Source organism: Trachurus japonicus, chromosome 16, assembly GCF_045865225.1.
Source record: "Trachurus japonicus isolate A0001 chromosome 16, Traja_1.0".
NCBI lineage: Eukaryota > Metazoa > Chordata > Actinopteri > Carangiformes > Carangidae > Trachurus > Trachurus japonicus.
Genome location: NC_140922.1, coordinates 26,518,409 through 26,544,897, shown reverse-complemented (window position 1 = coordinate 26,544,897; position 26,489 = coordinate 26,518,409). Strand labels below are relative to the sequence as shown.

Genomic DNA, 26,489 nt, shown 5'->3' with positions numbered 1-26,489 from the left:
CTTTTAAACTTACCTTTGACAATGGGGATTTAAGAAATTCACATATGAAGATTCATGATTACCAAAAACCATAAAAACCTGTAAGACTGATTACATTCCTATAAGCTTCAGATGTTTTAAGTTAATTCATGTATTGATGCAGTAAAGGACAGCGCATACACAATGATCCGGTGTTATTATCAGTTTATTCATCATGTTAAATCATGTTTTAGACAATTCCTGTGTAATTACGTCTGTTTAATGCGCGTGGCCAAGCTCAAGGTCACATAACCTTAGTGCCCTCCGAGGGAGGCCCTGAGGCACGGCCGAGCCCAAGGCCACACAGCCTCAGTTACAAAACACTCTTATATTCTGCACTCCTTGTCTGCTGGCTCTGCTCCTGGCCGCTTTCTCAACTAATTTCTGGTAACCAGGTCTATGTTTTGGTATTCTCTGTTCTTTCAGCTCGCACTAGTAACCTGTCTGAATAATGTTAATAACTGTCTTAAGAGTTTGCAGGGTGCTACTGTTGCTCCAGCATGGACCTCACCATTAAAAAAAAAAAAGAAGGCAGGGGGTTATTGCTTGGGAAATAAGACGTATTTCATTGTATTGCTTGTTTTGTGGCTTTGTTTTTATGCCGGAGCTGCATTAGTATGAGTATCATACCAGGCTTATAGAATAATTTAGTCATAAAAGATTAGGCTACTGGGGGGTTTTGTGGGCCCTATTGGACTGAGGGCCCCTTAAATTGTCGTCACCTTTCTTCCGTATGTAACAGCTCTGATTGTATTAAAAGGATAATCATCCTAATCCCAGTGTCATGTTGAGTAAGAGCAGGGGTGTCAATCGTGCAGCCCGGGGGCCAAAACCGGCCTGACAGAGGGTCCAATCCGGCCCTCATGATGATTTGGCCAAGTGTGAAAATTACATAGAAAACAGAAGAGGCATAATATTCTTGAAATTGCACATATTTTTATCTAGAAATGTCAGGTTGTTCATAATATGTTTCGTAAAAAGATGGTCCATTAACTGTAAACATCTTTATAGGAAAAATTCCCTTTGTTCTTTTTATTTATAGGTTTTAGTGCTATTATTTTACTGGTCCGACCCACAAATTGCGCTGTTTGTGGCCCCTGAACTAAAATGAATAGGAGTTTCAGAAGTTATTATAAGGAGGCAGTACCAGAACTGATCGTAGAGGGCGCCAAGTTATCACTCCACGTGTAAGCCGTTTTTCCGACTGTCCCTGAACGCAGCACGAGTTCAGTGAAATAACCAGCAGGAGCAGTCAAGAGGGGAAATCTGTGGAGACTAGAGCAGCAGCAGCAGCAGCAGCAGCGGCAGCAGCGGCGGCAGTGGCAGTAACACAGCTTCCTGGATGGAAACAAAACAGAAGAGACACCCACAAACACACACGCACGTACGGAGCAGCAGAGAGCAGCGAGCAGGACGCTTCAACAACATGGTTTCAGCTTTTCTCTTCTGAGCCTGGTGCTGCCTGCGTGTGTGAGAAGCGTTGACAGCAAAGAAAGAAGGGCTTTTACAACAACAACAACATAAGCAGCAGCAGCAGCAGCAGACTGTCTCTCAGTCTCAACCAACACATGTGTGTGTGCCACAGTAATAGGAGCACTGCGGCTGTGCTGGATCTGGACTTGGGCAGCAGCTCATACACCCAGTGGTCCACGAGAAAGGTAGGTCTCCCCCCCACCTCTGTTGTGTGTGTGTGTGTCTGTGTCTGTGTCTATGTCTGTGTGTGTGTGTGTGTGTGTGTGTGTGTCTCCACTGCTCAGCTGGCTTTTGTCTGCTGCTGCTGCTGGACCGAGGCCGTTTGTGAGTGTGTAAGTGTAATGAATGCGTCAGTGTTTCGGTTTTGACCTATGCGAGTATGCAACCTTGAGAAGGGATGATGCAGATGATGTGTCAGGTTTCATGTAAAGCTCTGTTTGATTGCACTGTTTAGTTGTCATACACTGGATATTACACTGTTGTTCAATGGTGAATATCAATATGGGTACTGCACTTTAAAAAAGAAAAACCCCCGACCATACCTTTAAATCACATCAGCCTCCTGCACTGTTTTAAAAAGTAGTGCAGCTGCACTTTAATGAAGGTGTGCTTCATTTCCTCCCTGCTGCTCTCTTTCAGCTTTATCTGCTCTTGTTTCAGACTCAACCCCCCCTTCAAAAAGCACACGTACAGGTTATTGGGCCAGAAACAGGACAAGGAGAGTGACTGCAGCTGTGTGTGAATGATGCCGTATAAATGCTGCTAGTACACACACAGACACACACTCTCTCTCTCCCTGTGCACACTTGCCCAGCTGCCTCCTCTCCAGCACAGTAGCAGTCTGTGTTGTGTGAAAGCGGCAGCGGCAGCAGCAGCAGCAGCTTTTCACCGGGCAGATCTGGTTTTCCATCTCTGCCTCTCTGGGCAACAATGATGCTTTGATCCCCCCCAACAAACCCATGGCAGGAATGCCATCCTTTAAAGCCTTGATCCGTGAGGACTGCTAATCACTGAATGGTCAGCTCCACACCTAAAAAGGGACTGTTTGCACACACAAGGGCGTTTTGATTAATCATGAATAGCTGCTCCCAACCAACAGTGACGGTTTCGAGATTGAATGCCGGCTCTTATTCTCAGTTTGATTGGCTTTTTTTTTAAAGGGCAGGGAAGTCTGCAGTCAGGATGAGCTTTTCCAAGATCAGCATTGATACAAGGGGACTTTCCATTCAGGCGTGTGTTTGTCAGCGTTTCTACTGACTGACATTTCAAATATTTAAATGTAGGCCCATGTGCAAACATTCAGGGGTGGGGTGCGTTCACACACCACGCTCAGTCCTCTTAAATCCAATCATTGCATCATGTCACCAGGATCAAATGATCATAAGGTGCTGATTAATTCAGCGTTTCATTATCAACTAAACTGCGTAATATCTGTCACATAGAAAGGGGGACGACTGTCTTGTCAGTTGATTCATTCAAAGATGGACTCCCAGCCAGGTAATCAGGTTTGTCTGAAATGTAAAGTTGCTGTGTAATGACAGGCTTCACCCTGCTATTAAAACACACAGGACTTTCCGCACAGCAACAAGAAACCTGTTATTTTCCCTCGTGGAGACCGTGGAGCCGGTTGTGTAGCACAGAGGGGAGGCTGGGCTGACAGCATTGTGGGATGATGACGTGCTGCTGCTGCTGCTGCTGCTGCTGCTCGCTGGCTCGGCACGCCTGTCTGAGAGCAGTACAGGACAGGATACCCCATGACGGTGCAGAAATACCACCACCACACCATCAGTGGTCTGCACGTATGCCATCAGGGATCAATAGTAGACAATAAAAAAGCACTCACTGAAATATTTAGGGCACTGGTGGTGGTGGGGGTCAGTGGCAGTGGCTGTATCGAACCAAACTGCTCCCAAAGTTTTTCTGCCAACTTCGCCGGGGCCGGCTGAAAGAGAGAACACAGTGTGTGTGGGATAATGTGTGATTTCAACAGACGCTTAGGCCGCACTGTGTGTGTGTGTGTGTTTGTGTTTTTAACGCCACTGTTTCCTGTGTGACCCTGTTCTGTGTCTAACCACTGTTATCTACGGGATTAATCACAAATCCGAGATTATGGCGTTATTATTTCTCATGCTTTTGGGGATTGGGAAGCCAAATCAAACCAAAAGGGATGATTTAAAAGAAAAAATTTCGGGAGGTTGGTGACTTTAGTTAATGCCAGATTAGGCCTTTATTATCCACCCACCTCCGGCCTCTGCTGTCCCAAAATATGTAACTAGAGCACAAAGTCTGTCTGGTAACTAAAGACGGAAATCACAGATTGCATTCATGTCTGGCCCCGTAATTAAACTGTTTTTGTTTTTCTGACCTTTTTCGAGAAACATGAATGTCAATCTCTTCATTAGTCAGTGCACCACATGACTGCTCCAGACTGACGTACAGTACCTCAGATCCTATCACAGGATTTTTCTCCAGACTTTCTAGGCCACAAGTGGATGAAATGCTAAAGACTTAAGGGACCCCCTTGTGTGCAATCATGAGGTTGAATGTTTTATGAATGAGCTGAACGAATTACTCTGTGATATTTATATGTTCCTCACAGGATAAAATTTGAAATCCTTGGTGATCCTTTGACTTTCCATCCAGCGCTTTGCCAAAGTTAAAAATACTAACACGTTGCATTAAGATCACAATCATGCCAGCAGCTACCACTACTGATCTAAATTTGGAAAGGAGAAACCTTGCATTGCTTTGGTTTATGACCAAACAACTGCAAAACTACAGTCTACTACTACAATCATCACTAAACGTTTCACTAATGTCATGTTCAGGTCAAACCAATGCTGTCTGCTGGATGGTGACAGAGTGATTCTTAGTCTTATTAAAAATGATTAATACACATTTTTTTCACCCAACCATTGTCATCTACAGTACTGTATGTACACGAGTTTTGACAAGATTAGAGTGAAGTTCCCCCCCTTTTCCATCCTTCTCTCCTGTAATTTTGCTGGATGTTGATGTTACATACTGAAGAAATATTCTGATTTAAAGGAGACATATTATGCCCGCTTTCCACAAATTAAAACAATTCCCAGGTGTCTTAAAGACATATCTGTGACATGCTTTGGTCAAAATACCCCAAGGATCAAACATCACAGCTCTCTTTTCATACTCTCAAAACAGCTGGTTTCAGTGCCTGCCCCTTTAAATGCAAATTAACCTCTGCTTGCCCCGCCCCTTCTACCGGTCCCAGGTAGGGGTGGGGTTATGCAAATTTGAATCCTAGTTTAATCGCTGGAAGACAACTGAGGGAACAGCTCGCCCAACCATGTGGATTTCGACCTAGGGACAGATTTTTTTGTCAATTCTCACATTTTGGGGGCCGGAAGGCAAGACAAACACCCAAATATATGTTAAAGAGCCTTCAAAAAGGGATATTTCCATAATATGTCCCCTTTATAACATGTTCAATTGATCAATTCTTCCTGTCAGAATGAGCGAGGAGCCTGTCGTTTTGACTGTAAGGGTTCGGTAAACACAGCCTCTGGAATTTGGCCTTGAATATGGAATCTATGGTACTTAATTAATTACAGCAACAACAACAAAAACAACACATATGATGAGTAATCGATTGGTGCAATAATAACAACGCATAATTATATTTTGTTGGCACCACACCATCTTTGAATAATGACTAATTCATTTCCGAGGCAGCGGGACAATGGCTGTGTTCTGCCACAGGGTCAAATGAAGTCGTCACAGTTGGTACATAATAAGTTACTGGAAGGAATGAGGTTCCAGAAATAAGGTGCGGTGTTGTAGTTATGTGAAGTGCTACAAAAGGAGCAGCACAAATAGACTTCTGCTGTTTCTGCTTCTAGGAATATGGAGGCTGTAGCTCCTCTCCGTCCCTAGCAGAAGTGCTAGGAGCAGCCTGATCCCTCCGTACTTCCCTCCTCCTCCTCATCCTCCTCCTCCTCGCCTGCCTCGCCACCCTACATGGCCAGCAGGAGTCCCACCCTGACCCAGGATGCCAGGGACTCGGCACCCGGGACCCCCGAGGCCGGCGCCGCTGACTCCCAGCTGTCGCCCGAGGTCTTCTGCAAGCTGTGCCTCAGTGAGCACCCATCCGCAGCCACCAGGGAGCTGCGAAACTGCAACTGCAGATTTTGCACAGCAGTAAGTCGAGACCTCTTGAGTGCATTTAAGATATTTACTCACTGGTAAATGGTATTTAAATAATGCTTTTTTTTTTTTTTTTTTTTAAATGTACACAATGGCTGCTATGGGAATAAAACCTGTGAACCTTTGTTACTGAAGCCGAATGGGAATCATCCGGGCTAAATTTAGAAATAAAAGCCTTTATCCTCTGCTTATATTGCTCATGTTTTTAGTCACTCTCTGTGGGCGGAGAGGATTTCACAAAAGATCCAACACCAGACTTTTTATTTTGGGGCAATTCAGGCAAATCTCCAGCGTATTAAAATTACTTGGAATGGGATGCTCCTCTTTATTGCGGCACCACTTCCTGCTTTAGGATCTTAAAATAGATCCTTTTTAGATCCTTTTTCTTTTGGGTGAATCTCGCATGTTGAAGTGAGTGAAGTGAAATGAAGCGATTTCAACACAGGACTGGCTTTCTCTCACATTGGTTCTCTTTAAATTGTCCCCAGACTTTTTCTTTTCTTTTTTTAACTTTTGATGATTTGTCCAAGCTGTTTTTTTTGTTTTGTTTTGTTCAGTCTTTTATAACAAGCCTCTTGGAGCTCACAAACATCTCCTGGAAGTGGTTTCAAATGTGACAAAACTTTTAAAAACTAGTTTTAGTTTATTACTATCACTGAGGTTTGCCACTACAGTACACTGTTCAGGTCTGATACATGTATATACAGTAGAGACTGAGATGTTGCTGTTGTGCCCTGACACAGAAAGGTTGTCAGATAGTGGCAGGTGTTGTTAATCTGAGTCCATGCTAGCGAAGTTGCACACACAAGGTCACACAGATAACACACACGCACACGCACATACAGTACGCAAGTGTCACAGGGGAAGAAGGAGGGACCTGGATACTTTAAAAGCCTGCTTATCAGTTGGACTGCATTGTGTAAACCTGAAATACTGTATCTTCTTGGGTCAAGTTCATGCAAACAGCCTATTGTTTATGGTTTTGCTTTTTTTTTTTTTTTTTAAAGAATTCCAGTCCAGTTTATGGATGAGCAGTTCCTCATGTTATTAGAAAGCACACGATGAGCACGAGTTTGCTTTTAGCAGACTCATGCAAACACATTTATTCCTCAGCTTCCACAGAAAAGTGACATCTACATGTTTTTTTATTTTCTGTTCCTCTAAACTGTCTGGCCTTGCGCAATGTTTACACTGTTCCTCCCAGCCGTCCATATTTCGTGGCTGAGGTAACAAATGACTTTTGACGTGTGATTGCTGAGAAGGAACTCGTGTTTATGTGACATTTAGCTTGGCCTCTCTGCACAGCAGCTCATTTTCCCCCAGTGGTCTTTGCATTTAATTACGACATTTGTCAATAGCAGATTATCGCATTTTGATCTATTGTGTGGTTTTGAGTTAAAATATATGCAAGGGCATGACTTTTGTGGTGCACTATATAGTACTACGGTTCAATATCTGTGTTGTTCCTCCCTCTCTCCAGTGTTTGCAGCAGTATGTTCGACTGGCCATCATGGAGGGTGGGGGGGCACCCATCACCTGCCCAGATATGGCCTGCCAAAAGACCGGAGTGCTACTGGACCCTGAGGTATGTCCCGTTAAGAACCGATGATATGTAGGTCATGAGTGGAACCAAAAAAAGCAAGCAAGTCTGCAGACGCCATAAAATACAAAAATAATGTTGACGCACAAACTAAAAAGCTGTTTGAGGCAAACGTTTTTTGGGCTTCCTTCTTTGGAAACCTTCAGGAATATTCCTCGTGTTTCTCAGTTGCTGGCTCAACCACTTTGTTTCCAGTCCATAGCGCTGCGAGCCAAATTACAAATTTGGGCCTTCTGTTTTTAAAATTGTGTGGGCTGAATGATCCAAGTGTGTGTGTGTGTGTGTGTGTTGTGAAAATCCTGCCTTAACAACATTTCAGAGGAAATTCTCCTTGCTTTTTGCGTGTGACGAGTGAAATGTGGTAATAATGTGGAGCAGTCAGATAGAAAGTGAAACTCCATGAGCTGGTGGACAACAAGCGTCGACATAATTAGTGTGTCAAAGATGAAGCATAACCTGCTGTTTCACAAACCAGTGGAAATTCTGCCACTCACTTCCTCATTTATAAATCTTCTTTAAGTGAAGCCTCTTGAACATTACTCATTGACCTTTAGTCCGAGTTATAATTGTTTTGATTTTTACAGTGGGTGCGTAAAGTATTCAGACCCCCTTCAATTTTTCACTGTTATGTTGCAACTTTTATGTTGAAATCAATAAAAGAAAAATTCCTCTTCAATCTGCACCACACAGAATGTTTTGTGTAAACCTTGCCCAGATCTGTGTCTTGCTACAACTCTGCCTCTTGGGGCAGTTCCTTCGACCTTATGGATCTCATTTTGCTCTGATATGCACTGTGAGGCCTTTGTGTCTTTCCAAATCCTGTCCAAATCATTTCATTCAACACAGCTGGACTCAGATGAAGGTGTTGAACTATCTCAAAGATGAATAAAAGAAATTAACAGCACCTGAATGACCTACTGTACAGCAAAGGGTCTGAATACTTATGTTCTTGTATTATTTCAGTTTTCAAATTCTGGGTTGTGCTGTGCTGTCGTTATGGGGTGCTGAGTGTAGATTGATGATTAATTGATTTTAACATAAAGCTGCGACATAACAAATGGTGAAAAATTAAAGGGGGTCTGAATACTTTCCGCATGCACTGTATATTTGATACCCTCTGTTATGCAGTAATGAAAAGAAGTGTGTGTTGGAGATACAACACTTTCTCAAACTTACTGGGTTTGAAAATGTTCAATGTTGCGATTAACTACTGTTTTCTCAGATGTTTTTTTAGTAATGCAGCAATTTGCATTTGCTAGGTGAGCAGTTAGATTATCTTCGAAGTGCTAAAACCACATGAAACTTCTCTTTTTCTTATCTTGACCACAATGTTTTTGCATTTATTTTTGCATTTATCGAGAAGAAGTTTACGGATATGGGAAACTCCTGGTTTGCAAGACTCAAAATGAAGTTGTCTGAAAAAACAAAACTTTATTTTTAAACCATAGGTTTCACGCAAAATGTATTAGTCAGAGCTGAAACTGAGCAAACTATGACTAAGGTGCTTTTCCTTTGCTCTGTGATTGCAGATAGCCAGCCTGGCTGCAGCCGATCAGGTGGAGCTGTATCAGCGTCTGAAGTTTGAGAGAGGTAGGTGTCGTTGCATTTAGCATGCTGATGGCTGCTGACAGGCAGTGGGGGTTATTTCAGGTCACGCTTCAGCCGGGGGCATTAGTGTAATGCCTGACAGAGCTCCACATACCTACCGTGGGACCTCCTGTATTATTCAGCAGGTTATTGAGACTGAACGGCTTTAACACTTTAACTCTTCTGAGAAATCTGAAGCAATGAACTCTCGATTGTAAAATGAAATGAAAATGCAGCCTGCCTATGGCCTGTGGTGTAACTGATCACACTTGTATTGCAGATATGTTTTGAAGGGAAATTCCCCTCTTGGTCCAGTGCTGGAGGCCTGGGGTATCTGTTGAAATAGGTTTCTTTCTGTTGACATTTACAAATTGCAAACTGAGCTCAGTTTGTCCTGCAGCTATATTGGTCTTTTCTAGTTGCGCAGTAGGCCTACCAATATGCTTTGCAGCACCAATCGCAGTTATTGTTTACTCATACCATAAATCATGAGACTGGTATCATTCGAAGCATGAATAAGTGCAAAGTCTAATGCCTGTTTCGAATATATGAGCTATGAGTCAGCCTGTAAAAGTGCTGGTTTTTGTTTTTGTTTTGAAACACATCAGAGGTTTTGGGTTTGTTTTTTTTTGCCGATTTCTTTCTGAGCATTTTACACTTGGACTATCCTTTCTTACAGTTCAGGAAATGAGAAACACGTGTTTTAGTTCGGTTTAGTTGTTGTTATGTTTTCTAGTCATGCAAGTGTCATTTGGTTGGTTGGTCTGTTCACCATTTTGGTCCAGTCTGAAATGTCTTATTGTGAAACACCTGTCCCTATCATGTGCTTTTTATCTTAGCAGCTATGGCCTTCCTTGTCAGTTTATGAAAATTTAGCACGCCTTTGAGCACAATATGACCACTCACTGGTATCTATTTATCTATGAATCCATCATCGGACTGCTCCCCTACTATTTGTCCACATATATGACACGGCAACAGTCTGATCGTAGCCTCCGGTCCCTGGACTACATCACATTTACCATCCCCTCAGTCCGTACCGAACTTGGCAAAAAGGCGTTCTCCTACGCTGTGCCTGCAACCTGCAACATGCTCCAGCAGAGGCTGAAGCTGTCCAGCTTTATTCCTCTAGGGGACTTTCAAAATACTTCAAATTACTTGTAGGAAGGCTGGTGAGAGAGCCTGTGGGGGGTCTGCACATGTATTTAACTAACTTTATTCTTTTTAGCCATTTTGTAGTTTGCATTAATTATCTTAATGTTGGTGTTTTGTCTCTTGTACGTTCAGTTAGTCTGTAACTTTGCGTTTGCGGCTGTCTACCTACCTTCTCTTGTAAATGAGACCCTCAATGAGATTTTACCTGTATAAATAAGGGTAAATGAAAAAAATGAAATTATAAGACCTACAGCCTGTGCATTGTAGTGAGGCAGTGGTGGTTGAAGTGGTTTTATGTTTGATCTACATACACAGATACATGAGAGTATTCTATCAGCCTGCAGGTTTAGACGTCAAACACGGTATTTGGGTGCCAACTAGCAGATGTTAACATGACGTCAGGTTAAGCCAAGAATGTGAATGTTTAACATACCAGCTGACTATCAGCAAGCGTGGGCATCATTGTGAACAAGATAGCAGATGACCACAGGGCTGACCTGAGTACGCCTTAGTGGGATAGAGCACGCACATCCAAAGTATTGCAGGTGCAGGACTAACAAACAAGTAGACTTTTGGAAAAAAAGGTGAAGTCCGCACACTGTGGTAGCTCCTCAAATGTTTATTGTAGGCTGCCCACTGACCTGAGTACAGCCCCACAGACTGAGATAGTGGGTAAAGCATACTTATAACCACTTAATTTTTGTGTTTACTGCATAACACATTGCTATAAGGTTGGTAGAGTGCAAGTAACTCTGATGGCTCACATACCTTATTTAACTTGTATGTGTTTCTTATCTACCAATGTTTTTTAGTGATTATTTATCATTTCTTTTATCTTGTTCTCCTTTATTTCAACCCCATCTGGTTTTTACCACGGTCCTTCCTACTGTATATTAGACCTGAGCACTGTCATCACTTTATATGTCCTGTTATATCTCCTGTGCTGTTTGTAAATGTTGTTTAATGTTTGATGAGGCTGATTAACTGCAAATTAACCAAAGGGTAATAAATAAAGTAACCTTGACCTTGACCCTTGTCCTCAAGCGGGGGAAGTAGAGTGAGGAGCAGTCAAAAAACAAAAAACAAACTAGTGTTACAGTCTTGTCTTCAAGGCTGCTTTTAAGGATTGTTTTCATTATTTTATTAATCTAATCACTTGATTTTCTTGTCTCCCAAAGATATTCATGATTTACAGTGATATAGAAGAGAAAAAAACATCCAATCATCCCATTTGTGAACCAGCAATGAAACACGACTCATTTGTTGTTGTTTTTTTCTTTATCTTTTCTTTCTGCAGGAGTGAAGTTGGACCCCAGTAAAGCCTGGTGCCCGGTGATGGAGTGCCAGGCGGTGTGCACGGTGCAGCCGAGCACCGAGGGCCAGCCCACCGCCGTGCCCTGCCTCACCTGCCACACCGTCTTCTGCTCCGGCTGCCGAGGGCCGTGGCAGGACGGCCACACCTGCCCCGAGCGCCAGCCCATGATGTCACTGCCCACTCCCTCACATGAAAGCAGGTCAGTCAAGGCGGTGTGCGCTGTACTCGACCCCAGTACTTGAGTAAGAGTACAAATACTGCTGGTCAAAATGTACTCCGTTACAAGTAAAAGTAGCTCAGTTGACATGTTACTTGAGTAAGAGTAAAAAAGTACACGCTTTTAAAGGTACTTAAGTATCCAAAAGTACCTGCTTTTAGATTTACTTTAAGTAAAAATAAGAGTAAATTTCTTATTTTTCACATCAATGAATTACTATATTCTTTTCTAAATGAATTTAAGGACCTTTTAACTCTTGTTTCTGAGAATTAACTCTTTGAAACCAGCTGCACTGATGTGCTGCTTTTAGGGGTTAGGGTTTTCTTCTTTGACAAACACAGCTTGTGTCCAATAGGATTTTAGAAAAAGACCTGAAAGTAACGAGTACTTTTCAGCCTTCCTAGAAATTAACTCGAGTAAAAGTAAAAATATTTGTCTTGGAAATGTATTCAAGTAAGAGTAATAAGTACCAAAGAAATCTAATACTCAAGTAAAGTACAAATCCTCTGGAACTACTCAAGTACAGTATTACTCAAGTAAATTTACTCCGTTACTGTCCACCACTGGGTTTAGTTTAGTCACCCACCCACTGCCCGAGGCCACACAGTCTGAGCTGCACTGTAAAGACGACACTGTGCTGAAAGCAATTGAAAAAGAAAAAAAAAAGAAAAAAAACTGTGCTGAAAGCAGGATGAGTGTGTGAGTTCATACTGAGTGTGTCCACAAAGAGTCACTTGTTACCGCTGTAAACAGAGATGTAACTCATGATGATGACATCAATTGCTTTTATCGATCATTTAAATTCTAAAAAGCTGATACATGTTTGTTCTTTTATTACCTTTTCGAATCCATTATTTTATTTTATGAGGGGAAACCCACCCCTTCTACAGTATGTAATCTCCTGTGGCAGCGATGTGCATATTGGATGGATCGTATAAGTGATGTGTAGTTGCTCCTCTCCCTGTGCGGCCTGCAGGCTGAGCACAAACATTATTTCAGGATTAATAGCCAAGTATTCCTCAGCAGTGCCCTCTGTGTAGTCCCCCGATGTTCACTTACATTACTGAGCCGTGGCGCTGCCAGTCGGACCGATGCCATCGGAGAGTCGCTGAGTTATATTGGTATTCAATTGTCTCTGTGCCAAAGGGAGGTGAAGGATGAGCGCCGAGCTAATTAGTCCGCTGTACAGACTGTGAGGCTGTGGTTGCTGTGAACGCTGCTGGATGTGGAGGGGAGTGCAGATGTGGGCAGAGAGTGGTTTTGGGTTTGATCTCAAGAACATGATATGAATTTATCAGCTTCCAGGTTTAGTCATCAAAACATGGTGTTATTGTACCGGGCCTGTAGCCAGGATTTTACAGATACCCCTTGTTTTTTTTTGACTAGCTATAAAAAAGTGTATAATTTCATTAGATTTTCATATATTTTCTGTATTAATTCAGCTCATTTTGGAGCTCTGCTTTCCCTAGACCGATGCAGAGCTGCTTCTTCTGTGTCACGTCAGTTCAATGTTCTTGTTAACCACTTTCAGTCTGAGAGAAGCTGTTGTTTCCTTGTTGGTTTGTGGCAAGTCACATTACCCTATCACCATATTTTTTCAGTTGATGAAGTAGCCACAGCAGCAGTTTAAGGAAGCAGTTTAAATAGTTTCACATAGACATCTTGTCGCCTTTTATGCTTTAATTACCTTGATTGGCCTGTTTGCTCGCTGGCTCGCTCCATCCATCCATCCATCCAGGGAGAGAGCATCCGCCGCCGCACCAGATCTGTTTTAATCTCTAATAAAATTGGTGACGTGCGCGGGGACACAGAGACCCCCCAAAGCGCCAAAGCTGTTCTCATGTGAAAGTTAAGTGAAGTAAATCGAGCTCTTACAAACACTTTCACATTATCTGTCTGACACCTCAGTTCCCCTTAGGAGTTAAACAGACAGTGAAGACTGCTTTTACTTTCACAGATGATATAAAGACGTCAGCTTGTGTTAGTGTTTGTTCGCAGGTTTGGTTTAGCCAAACAAATCAGTTGATGTAGGTTTAAAGGCATTTTGTGGGACATTTCTTTGTTATGTGTGTGATGCTTTGTATAGCACAGAAACAGGAACACCTCCGGTTGCCAGTATAGTCGCTCTGGCTCTGAATTGTACTCAGAGAATCCCTCCTTCATACCTTTGCCTCCCAAAATAATTAGCCCAGCTCAAAGTGAGCACTGACCCCCTCGCTCTGCTGCTAAATAAAGATTTCACACTCTGTCTGGAGACTCCTGAGGCCTTCATGGCTTCATACTCTCAACACCACTAACGGCATACCTGCTTTCTCCTGTGTCTCTCTCTCTTTCTCTCTCCATCCACAGCCAATCCGACATGCCCATCAAACAGTGTCCCATGTGCGGCGTCTACATCGAGAGGAACCAGGGCTGTGCACAGATGCTGTGTAAAAGCTGCAAACACACCTTCTGCTGGTACTGTCTGCAGAATCTGGATGTGAGTCCCACTGAAACCCCACACCTCACACACACTATAATCAGACTTTTTTTTAATTAAAGGGATAGTTCAACCTTCTGGCAAATTGGCCCATCGCCATAATCCCTATAGTCATAGCAGTAGGTTTGTTACCTTTAATTGTCGGTGCAAGCTATTTTTAGAACGGCGGAGCAGAGCCGCGAGCTGCTCAGAGCTACGCTACGGAGGCTAATGGGATTTCTTGGTTTCCCTCATCAAACTCATCAAATACACAATCCAACAACTCCAAAACGCTCTGGTGGACAAGTTGTGACCTACACATTCACCACGCTATGAGATAATAACAGAACATTACCAGACAGAGTTGTTTTAGAGGGAAATGCAGAAACTGCTTGCTGAAAAACTGTCCCTGAAGGTAACGCGCATCAGTGGTTTTGCATGAATTTACCTCTAAAACAACTCTATCTCGTAACGTTCTGTTATTATCTCATAGCGTGGTGAATGTGCAGGTCACAACTTGTCCACCAGAGCGTTTTGGAGTTGTTGGATTGTGTATTTAATGAGTTTGATGAGGGAAACCAATAAATCCCATGAGCCTCCGTAGCGTAGCTCTGAGCAGCTCGCGGTTCTGCTCCGCCGTTCTAAAAACAGCTTGCACCGACAATTAAAGGTAATGAACCTACTGCTATGACTATAGGGATTATGGCAATGGGCCAATTTGCCAAAATGTTGAACTATCCCTTTACGTTAAAAAAAACATGTCAGTCTCACTGTCTTGTTTGAAGATGCTCTGTGTTTTGTAGATTTCCAGTCTCAGCATGTGTGTGTTTTGTAAATACAGGGCGATATCTTCTTGAGGCATTATGATAAGGGACCGTGCAGAAACAAGCTGGGACACTCCAGGGCCTCTGTGATGTGGAACAGAGCGCAGGTGAGGCCACGCAGCAGACACCACACAGCAGACACACAGTATTCATTTCAGGGGGTGGGGGGTTGTGGTGACGCAGTCATTGTCTGTGTGGATTAGCCCGCAGCGCCGCCCCGGCCATGAGCGGTTGTTGTTGTTCCATGCATGGGTTTGATTTTAGTAAAACTGTTCCATCACACCACCAGGAATTGGACTCAGGCCCAGATGAACTGTTTGACTGTCAGTTCACTTCAGTCTCTGTTGAAACACTTGCTGCTGAGGACAATAGAAGAACTGACACTGCGTAGCGAGCGAAGCTTCAGTGAAACAATCATTAGCTCTGTTTTGTTTATCAGCTGCTACTTGAAGCCTATTTTAATGCATTTTCCCCGTGAAGTCTTGTTTTAGCTCGTTGTTGTCAGTGGTTTGTTGTTCTCCACCGGCGTGCCAAATAATCCTTCGTCAGACAAAAAAGCTGAACTAATCCCGGCATTAATCTCAAGTTTCGGCCCCCCGTCGTGACGTCACCCACTCGGCAAAACAATCACAATTGGCTGCCAGACCTACTTTTCCGTCCACTTTCCCCCGGCTGCTTCGGTGCCATTCTCACATGATTAGTATCAAGTTTGTAAGTTCATTGTGTCCCGGCGTGCCTGCGTTTGCTTAAGTGTTTTGTGAAGGTTTGTCGAGGGCACAACGGCGCGGTTGTTTCCTTGGAGCACAGCTCATGGCAGACTCGGTCACACCCTTGCTTAACAGGTCCTTTAGGTTTTACAATCTGCTTGTCACGAATTCCTCCGGCCACGGTAACTCCCTCTGAGCTGCTTCCAAACACTGCGGCACATGAACTGAGCGTTCTGCTCCACTTGTACATTTTACATTGACTAAATTTAGATGTGAATTATGTGCTATACGACTACACTAACTACTGGTTCACACAACATGGCCAAAAGTTTATGGACACCGTGAATAATAGTCGTGAGGTAGCAAGGTCGACTGTATTTGGGGCACTAAGTCTTGGCTCGAGTTCCTGTTCGTTCATCACACAGGTGTTGGATCGGCTCAGTTGCAACAAGTCAAGTTCTTTCTATTCGCACCAAATTTGGAAAAAACCCATGTTCAACGGCAGGAAAGAGTCCTCCGAAGAATTGTTACCACAAAGTTGGAAGCGCACTTAAAAATGTTGTTGTATAATTTAGCTCCAAGTTTTTTCTTTTATTAGAACTGAGGAGCTCGGCCCAGACCAGTAAAAAAAACAAAAAGTATGTGAACAAGGGGTGTCCGCTTGAGCCATAAAGCGGCCTCCCCTCATTATGTAAAGTGCTGCAGTATTACACACTGTACATTTTATAATCTTACTAACCTAATGGAGAATTCAGTGCAGACGCAGGCCGAGGGAATTTGTCTAACGGCACGGATATATAACAGTGATTTGTTGGTGCAGAAATTAAAAGGGGAGTGAAGCAAAGTAATAAAGTTGCAGACTATAAAACTAAAACATCTGTTGAAAACCAGAGATCGTTCTTCCATGGCTTTGCCCTCTGAGTGAGCGGACTGTTGTTAAATGACATCTTTTTGTGGCTTTGTTGTCGCTGTTCTTCCATCAGGTTGTGGGAATCCTGGTGGGCGTCAGCATCATCGTGCTGGTGACGTCTCCTCTGCTGCTGCTGGCCTCTCCCTGCATCCTCTGCTGCGTCTGCAAACCCTGCAGAGGCAAGAAGAAGAAGAAGAAGAGGAAGAGCGACCTCGGCCAGCCGGACTCCTCCACATCCTAACGGCTCCTCCTCCTCTTCCTCATTGGCCCGGTCTGGGGGAAAACCAACAAGCGCATGTGCAAATCGTGGAAAAACGAATAAACTTTTTGAACAATGGAGCACTTTTTTTCCCCCCCTGTAACTCGACAGCAGCAGGAAGGAGGGGGGGGATGGCGTTGACGGTGGAAGTGTAAATACGAAGAGAATGAATGTAACTCACTCATGTACGTAGATGTGGACAGATGCACAACAAGTTGTAAGGGGGAAGGCGGTGAGAGTTTTCTGTAGCGAGGGCTCTCGATCTTTCTCTATCTTTCTTTCTTTCTCTCTTTTCTTCTCTCTTTCTCTTTCTCACAAGTTGTAAGGGGGAAGGCGGTGAGAGTTTTCTGTAGCAAGGGCTCTCGATCTTTCTCTATCTTTCTTTCTTTCTCTCTTTTCTTCTCTCTTTCTCTTTCTCACAAGTTGTAAGGGGGAAGGCGGTGAGAGTTTTCTGTAGCAAGGGCTCTCGATCTTTCTCTATCTTTCTTTCTCTCTTTTCTTCTCTCTTTCTCTTTCCCACACACACATGCAGTTAAAAGTGCAATGCCACCCTCATGTGCCAAATCTCATGATGCCAAACGACAGGCGTTAGGTGCTCAAGTGCCTCACTCTTCAGTGCCTGGTGCTTGGTTGTATTTGCTTTGCCTTCCATTCTATCCTGAATTATCTTATGCAAAAAAATTTTGAGCATTATGAAAATGGACAACCGTCAGTCAGGATCACACAGGGTTGTAAAGTCCCTAAAAAAATAAAAATAAAAACAGCAAGACATTCTTTCATACTGGTAGAAGGCAAATGGCATCATGTGTGCACTGTATATTCTATACTGATATGAATTATGATAGGGCTTCTGTGGTGCACAGAGAACTTTCCTTCTGCGAATGTTTGGTGTCTCCACCTGGCGTATGTTCCAGACCAAAGGCTCGAAAGGATAATGTGTACTTTTCTACAGTGTGTTACTTACGGTATGTATTTATGATTTATGTGTGTATGGTATCATTTCTACATTTCTGTTGATGTTTCTGCATCAGATATTTTATAAAAAAAAGAAGAAAAAAAAAGAAAGCGCCATTGTAATGAAAATAAACACACTGTATTGAACCCAGTTGTGTCTTATTTACAGTTTCATGGCTCATTTCCTCACTTTTGTCCTTGTAAAAACAAAAACAAAAACAAAAAAAGGTCACAAGGGCATCATAGGTTGACAGTACAGAAGTGAAAATGTGTTGTTTTCCGGAGAGAAATTTAAAATTCACTACCAACTATGGAGAAAGAAAAGACAGAAATGATGCAAATCGTAGTAAATGCCAAAAAAGGAGAATCAAATGAATACCTGGAGAATGGTTTAAGGAAGTGTAATTTAACCTTGAGCTGGTTAATATGTTATAGTTTCGCTTTCTTTCTTTCTTTTTTAACATGGACTAACCCATAAAAGTGAAAAACAACAAACAACGATTCCTGATATGACATATACAGTCATATAAACATTATGCTATATTATTATTACGCGATACATACTGTACCTTGAGCCATTTATCCCTGGGAAATATTTTCTTCTTTTTTTTTCAGAGAGAAATTTAAAATTCACTACCAATTATGGAGAAAGAAAAGACAGAAATGATGCAAATCTTAGTAAATGCCAAAAAAGGAGAATCAAATGAATACCTGGAGAATGGTTTAAGGAAGTGTAATTTAACCTTGAGCTGGTTAATATGTTATAGTTTCACTTTCTTTATCTCTTTAAACGTGGACTAACCCATAACAATCAACAGCACATTCAAGACAAGTGAAAAACAACAAACAACGATTCCTGATATGACATATACAGTCATATATAAACATTATATTATTGCATTAAGCGATACATACTGTACCTTGAGCCATTTAGCCCTGGGAAATATGTTCTATTTTTTTCAGAGAGAAATTTTAAATTCACTACCAACTATGGAGAAAGAAAAGACAGAAATGATGCAAATCTTAGTAAATGCCAAAAAAGGAGAATCAAATGAATACCCGGAGAATGGTTTAAGGAAGTGTAATTTAACCTTGAGCTGGTTAATATGTTATAGTTTTACTTTCTTTCTTTCTTTTTTAACATGGACTAACCCATAACAATCAACAGCACATTCAGGACAAGTGAAAAACAACAAACAACGATTCCTGATATGACATATAGTCATATAAACATTAGGCTATATTATTATTACATTAAGCGATACATACTGTACCTCGAGCCAGTTCCTGGGAAATATTTTCTTCTTTTTTTTTTTCAGAGAGAAATTTAAAATTCACCACCAATTATGGAGAAAGAAAAGACAGAAATGATGCAAATCTTAGAAAATGCCAAAAAAGGAGAATCAAATGAATACCTGGAGAATGGTTTAAGGAAGTGTAATTTAACCCTGAGCTGGTTAATATGTTATAGTTTCACTTTCAACGCGTAACAATGGACAGCACATTCAAGACAAGTGTAACACAACAAACAATTCCTGAAAATCTCATATACAGTCATATATAAACATTATCATTATATATGGTAGATATCTAATTTTGCCCTGGGGAATATGGCATACTCCCCTGAGATATTTTCTATCACAAAAAAGTAGAGAGAGAGAATCAGTAATATTTAAATCAAATGTAAAATACTGAAAAGTCACCAACTGTCTGCAGTGCACACCACTTTCTTAAACCTGAAACCATGATGAAACCAGGCTATAGCCTACACGAACAGGAAAACTCCATCATTGGATACATCTTTAAACTAACATCCAGTATATTGAGCTGTTTCCTCCCAGCAGGAATAATATGGCAGTGGGTTCAAATGCACAAAATGATGATTCATACCCAATTGGTGTTACTGAATAATTTAGAAGATAGGCTATGTATATAATATTGGCATGCTATGTTTTTTGTTGTATTTTGTGTGTATGTGTGGATCTATGTGACTTATAGGCTACTGGGTGGTGGGTATACACACAGTACATCAAAATACCTGTGATTGCCCTGTTGTCATGTGATTGACTGACCTTTACTTTTGCTGGTACTACTGTATTTGCTCAACAATCGCTGCATTGCTGCTGCTGCCAGTACTGCCAGTACAGTCCTGTTTTAAAGGGATATAGCGACACCTTGTGGCTGAACGGGGAGTTGCACTAGGAGGAAGGACGTGGACAAAGTTGCAGCCTGTCTACAGGAAGGCAGCTCTGCAGAAATGGCAGCTCAGGAGGAGTTCTTCACGGGTAAAACACATTTGTTTTTAATGCTCCAAACTGCTGCGTTCACTTCCCGCTGTCTGTCGGTGTGAGTGTGTGTTGTTGTGGACGGTGCATGTGTGTTTGTGTGTGAGAGTCCCGCGTGAGCAGAGAGAGGGGAGTGAACAATGCAGCTCGCGATATTCAAAACTACCACAGTCCACATTATGTAAAAATCTGTTTACCCACATGCGCCTGTTCAAAGCAGCGGAGACTGGAGCTACTTGTGTCCTCTTGTGCCACATGCATTCACTGTGAGATGTGTCTGTAGTGATCAGTAGTCAGTCAGTGCTGCTTTAGAAAGTCAAACAACAAGAACAACAGGGTTTGCAGTGATACTGTGAACTTTCCTCTGAGCTTTAGTGACATATGTTTATGTTTCTACAAAGCACTTTCACTGTATCCATATGTCAGAGAGTTGGTAAACTGAGCAGACAGACAGACTAGGCCTCTGTCTCATAGAGTAGCTAAAAACTAAATATTGCATAACATGTTCTGCAGGCATTCCCAAGATCCCATATGTACCCACTGCTGGGCCTGCAGACGTCCTGTGTTTCAAGCACTACAATGCAGAGGAGGTAGATATGGCACACACACATATAATCTCAGTGATATAGTTAGGAGTGTGATTGTAGCAGAGTTTTTTGTTGTTGTTGTTCTTGTGTGTGAATTCACTGCTCCCTGTGTGCAGGTGCTGATGGGGAGGAAGATGGAGGACTGGTTGAGGTTCTCAGTCTGCTACTGGCACTCCTTCTGTGGGACTGGTACGGTAACAAGTCATTAAATATTATTCTGTAATCTGTATGTGATAAAACAAGGCTTAGTCATGTGTGTTGTTGTTGTTTTTGTAGGCGCTGATCCTTTTGGGTTTCAGACTCTGCACCGGCCCTGGAATGAAGGGACTCCTATGGAATCGGCCAAGAAGCGGCTTCGTGCTGCTTTTGAGTTTTTCACCAAGCTTGGCGTGAGGGAGTCCTGATTTTAATCATTTAAGTAACCTTTGCACATGGCAAATCAGAAAACCCTTTTCTTTACCTCTTCTTTGTTTTCACAGGTTAAATATTACACATTTCATGACAGGTAATTGACCATGAGTTTCTTTTTTTTCTTCGTCTTTAGTCACAGGCCATTTATTACTTACTGGACAAAGTCTCTGGAGAGAAATGTAGAAAATAAGTAACTTGCATAAAAAAAGTATAGATACTGAATGTTTTAAATGAACTCAATAAATAAGCAATCTATCTAAATCTGCTTTTGTACATTAAACCTTAATTATCAAACCCTGCTTCACCCACCGCTCCTGTGCAATGTGTTGGTGGACCTCCATTTAATTCTGTTTAAAAGCAATGTAATGAAGACATTGTTATGATCAGGTATAGATAGATAGATAGATAGATAGATAGATAGATAGATAGATAGATAGATAGATAGATAGATAGATAGATAGATAGATAGATAGATAGATAGATAGATAGATAGATAGATAGATAGATAGATAGATTTACACAAATTTAGGAAATTATTCGGCCAGGCCGCTCCAGAGGAAAATAAATTAGTTAAGGAAAAAAAAAATAGAATACAAAGAGGAAAATATATGATAAAATATATCCTGCAATGTCTAGACAACGAATATACACAACAAAGGAGCAACCTAAATATAAGTTAAAATACAGTGCAACATTAATTTAAAAGTGATATAGGTAGCTACGATCAGACATTGTCCACAAGTCCAAAGCTGTCCCCTGTGTGCTACAGAGACATGGCCCCCGAGGGCTCCACGCTGCAGGAGTCCAACAAGAATCTGGATGAAATAACAGACCTGGCTCTCGAGCTGCAGAGCCGGACTGGAGTCAAGGTGCTCTGGGTCACCTGCAACCTCTTCGCCCACCCGAGGTTAAGTGTTTTTCCACAGATCTGTACAAAATCCTGCCATTTAAAACCGTCCTCTTTATAGCTGTGGTTGAGCATCATAGTAAAGGGAGTTCATATGTATGTGTCAGGTATATGAACGGTGCAGCCACCAACCCTGACTGCCACGTTCTGGCCTATGCTGGTGCTCAGGTCAAGAAGGGGCTGGACGTTGCCAAGAAGCTGGGTGCAGAAAATTTTGGTATGAGAGACTTTATATTTATAGTAGTAAAGTATCAATATATGTCTTTGATAATGCACCATTGTAATCAATCATTTGTCTTCTCAGTGTTCTGGGGAGGAAGAGAAGGTTTTTATTCCATCCATAACACCGATGTTGCTGCTGAGCTGAAGCACATGGCCAACTTCTTCAAAATGGCCGTTGGTAAGTGTTGCAATGAGTAATGACTTTGAGTGTGGATTTAATTATGAATCTGAGTTTCGGTCATTCTTGTGTTATTTGTCATAGTCTCAGTTTCATGTGTGTATATTTTGTCCCCAGATTATAAAGAGAAGATTGGACTAAAGTGTCAGTTTCTAATTGAGCCAAAACCAAAGGAGCCCTGCAAACACCAGTATGATTATGGTGAGGCTGTCACAAATGTAAACAGATCTCACAATCTGGTCCTCTACTCGACTACAGTTCAGTTTTAATTATCTTTTTATTATGATTTTCCATGATTCACATGTTCATTCACAAAACACTTCACAATTCTCATCCATTAATCTGTAAATTACAACTGAATCACACAGCAATATTTGCGATTCCATAAATAATATAGATATGAATGATTGGTCCTCCCTCAACAATACAAAAGATTACATTTATAAAATACAAATTTAAGAACTAAACTCTCTAGAACAGGAATGCTGGGGTTGCACATTTGTGATACTAAAAAAACACTGATACAGAATGGTTAAAAAGGAAAAAAGGGGGAAATGGACATAAGACATGGACCTAATCCATCTTTCAAAAACACATCTAGGTCAAAAGTAATTCTTTCCATCTTAAAAATGTCATAAATGATGTAAATCCACTCAGCCATTGTAGTTTTTTTTCTAGTTTTAGCCACTTCCTTGTTATGGCTTTTCTACAAGCGGCACTTAAAATCTGAAATAAATATTTGTCACTACAGTTTAGTTTTATATTTCATTGTTTTCTCTCAACAGATGCTATGAGTGTTATTGGATTCCTTAAGCATTATGGTCTGGAGAATCACTTCAAGTTGAACATTGAGCCCAACCACACCACCCTGGCAGGACACTCCTACGAGCACGATGTCGTCATGGCCTCAGCGTGAGACACCTGAACCGCTGGATCATGTTTTTAACTACATGTCAAACAGCATCTTTAACTAACAACCATCACAGCTTTATTTTGAAATTACCTGAATGTAAAATCTGTATCATCCTGGTCTCTGCTGCTGCTGAGGAACAGGTTCGGCATGCTGGGCTCGGTCGACTCGAACACCGGCTCCCCGGACCTCGGCTGGGACACGGATCAGTTCCCCATGGACATCAGGAACACCACCATGGTCATGAAGGTGAGCTTTAATATGGAACAGGAGTTTATTATCAATGATGGATGGTTTTTTTTTGAAGGTGACTGATGGATAAAGATTAAATTTAGTTTAGATAATTCATTAGATGAAACATTTGGTTAGGTTGGTCTTTTGGCCCCTTCGAGTCCCATTGTATCCTATTTTACAGATGATGTTGCCTATGCATTATTTAAAGTTTATTCTCACATCCAGCAGACATATGATAATATTAAGTCATTCTTTTTTTTGCACATAACTGTATGCGGCAGTGTTTTTCAACCTTTGGGTCGGGACCCCACATGGGGTCGCCTGGAATTCAAATGGGGTCGCCTGAAATGTCTAGTAATTGATAAAAAAAAAATACTGATAAAAATATGTTTTTAACCAACACCACACACAATCTTAAACAACTGTATTTTCATTTTCTCGAATATAAATCGAGTTAAAATAAAATGCAGCATAAAAATATCTGAGTTGGCGCATCTTGATTGACGGGGGGTCGCCAGAAAGGGTCACGAGCCAAAAAAGGTTGGGAACCACTGGTATACGCTGTCTTTTTTTCTATTACTATATCCTTTACATTTGCTTGTCTTTTACTTTTCTTCTACTGAAACAAGTTAATTTTCCATGAGCAGGATCAATAAAACGCCTTCTCTTATGTTATCTCACAGTAAATTTCAACACTCACTACTTCTTCTCAGGCCTCCACCGCCTCTTTAAGAAGATATTTCCGCTTTCCAGCTGCTAAATGCTCTCTACACTCTGTGTGTAAACCGACCATCAGTTTGTCTGTCGGGGCAGAGTGAAAGCAGATTTATCTTCTGTGGCAGTAAACATGATTAATGAGAGAAAGCCAGCAAAACACAAACAACAAAATAAGCTTAAGAGGCTAAAATCTCAACTGACTTGATGCTAATAATAATAATCCTCTGTGTTTGCCACTATGAATGACTCATTTCACATTCCATCATCTTTTCTAAATAGAAAATATTGACTAGTGCAGCTTGAATATTTGTATAATTGTTTAATGCACTACTCTCTGGATTATAAATGATAACAAAGATGACCCTCTTTTTGTAAATACATGTAAGACTTTTGAAATACACAAATCAGCAACAGCGTTAAACCAGTGACACAAAGAAAAACACTTGAAACTACAATGGTAATCACTAATGGTTTAGAGTGAACCATTAAAACAGGCCACAGATATAAACCAGCCAGGCAGAACAATAAACACACACTGTTTTAATGTACTGGGTGATTTCTTTAAGTGCTTTTGGCTCACACTATTGATGCTGCTGCATCAGTTGTACGAGACTGAACAGAGATTAGTTGTCCCTCAAGTGTCTCTCACTTTTCTTTTTCCAGACCATCATTGAACAAGGTGGTCTGCAGCCGGGGGGCCTGAACTTTGATGCCAAGGTGCGCAGGGAGTCCACGGAGCTGGAGGACCTGTTCATCGCTCACATCGGAGCCATGGACGCCTTCGCCAGAGGACTGAGGAACGCTGTCCGCATCATAGAGGACGGGATTATGGCCGGTATGGTGAAGGTACGTCGTGTGCAGCCGCTTTAATACAGTAGATAGATGGTGATCTTTGTGAGGATGCTAATAGGAAACAATAGGTAACAGCTGCTTGTGTCTTGATTTTAACAGGAGAGATATTCAAGCTTCAGTCACGGTCTGGGACAGAAAGTGGACAACGGTACTGCCTCTCTAGAGGACATGGAGGTAAGAGTCCTGCAGTCAAACACTTGTCCACTTGTCTCCATGTCTCTACCTTTTTAATTAGAGTAGAGTGGTAAATATAGGGGAGAAAACAGCTTTGCCATAATAAAATAAGTCAGAGGATAGTTGTTGATGGTTCTGTCGTTTATTATTTCATATTTCAGGCCTTCATCATGGAGAACGGAGAACCCAAAGCCACATCAGGGAAGCAAGAAAAATATGAATCCATCTTTAATCACTACATATGATAAAACCGTCTCCATCCTATGAAGCACTTAGTGAGCAGATCGAACACAATGTTAGAAATGTAGAGCACTTATGTAGAAGTGCATTACTGCATTTTTCACTTACTAATTAAGTACAAACCAAGATTGGTGAACACTGTGAACAGCTATGAGCTAAAATGTTAAAGGATTATACAGACTAAGTAATGGACTAATTTAATATAACATGTTTTAGATGTATTTGTCATTGCTGCTGTGAAAAATGTTACCTGGTTTGATTTAACAAGGTCATATTCATAATAGCTGATGACTAATGAGACTGAGGTAGGCCTATGTAATAAATAATCATAATGAAGTTGTCATGTCATGTTATATCTCAGTTTAAATATAGACAAATGAAATGCATCAACTCAGAAAGTGTTTTTTGTCTTTTCTGTCATGATTTACTGCAAATATGTGATATTTACGTTCATGTCTGGGATTTAAAAATAGTCAGACTATATTAAATCAACTTTTTACATAAACTTGCAGAAACATAAAGTAAGTTAATTAACTAAGTTTTAATATTATTCATGAACAAAAAATATGTGGCTACATTTCCTGCCTTCCATGGTTTATCTTATTATGACATTCCTGTTTCTGTCTGTCAAGTTTATTGCACTTTTGTGACTCCTAATTAAACAGTTTTCTTTATTCTGACCATCTCCAGAAGTCGGCGCTTAACATCTTGACAAAGTTTTAAATGAAGGTGGTGTGAAATGCTTCTTCTAAATATTTTTCTGAAAAAGAAAAAAAAATGTGGCAAGGTGACATTGTTTTCACCACAGACAACCTTGATAAGATGTTTGTAATGACAACTATTTGCAGTATGTAGTCTAGTGTTAGCTGTTCACGTCCAAAGGCACATGGGCTCATGTAATGCTGTGGACTCTTCCTAACAAAAAGCTTGACTTTACCGAGGGGCTCTGGAGAGAGGTCCCACTCTGCATCTTTTTCTGTGAACCAAAGGAGAGGCTCCACTGAGTGACTGAGCTGTAACTGAAAGTGATGGGACATTTTGTTCTTTTATGCAGAATATTTATAAGGCAGCACAAATATTTATTTTTAAATTAATATTATTGTGATGTGTTTT

General features: G+C 41.4%; 2 protein-coding genes across 2 annotated transcripts; both read left to right on the top strand.

Moving 5' to 3' along the window:
- Window positions 1–1,268: 1,268 nt before the first annotated feature.
- Window positions 1,269–16,950, top strand: rnf144b (ring finger protein 144B). Its single transcript, XM_085802871.1, has 8 exons — window positions 1,269–1,676; window positions 5,370–5,667; window positions 7,154–7,258; window positions 8,803–8,863; window positions 11,313–11,529; window positions 13,897–14,026; window positions 14,847–14,936; window positions 16,520–16,950. The coding sequence occupies exons 2-8, from the start codon at window positions 5,488–5,490 to the stop codon at window positions 16,685–16,687; spliced, it is 951 nt and encodes a 316-aa protein (XP_085658997.1). The 5' UTR covers window positions 1,269–1,676; window positions 5,370–5,487; the 3' UTR covers window positions 16,688–16,950.
- Window positions 16,951–19,852: 2,902 nt separating this feature from the next.
- LOC146972518 (uncharacterized) lies at window positions 19,853–25,771 on the top strand. Its single transcript, XM_085802870.1, has 14 exons — window positions 19,853–19,944; window positions 20,458–20,534; window positions 20,648–20,720; window positions 20,808–20,920; window positions 21,011–21,036; window positions 21,712–21,849; window positions 21,957–22,066; window positions 22,154–22,249; window positions 22,367–22,450; window positions 23,035–23,161; window positions 23,303–23,408; window positions 24,774–24,956; window positions 25,062–25,136; window positions 25,298–25,771. The coding sequence occupies exons 1-14, from the start codon at window positions 19,917–19,919 to the stop codon at window positions 25,379–25,381; spliced, it is 1,320 nt and encodes a 439-aa protein (XP_085658996.1). The 5' UTR covers window positions 19,853–19,916; the 3' UTR covers window positions 25,382–25,771.
- Window positions 25,772–26,489: the final 718 nt, after the last annotated feature.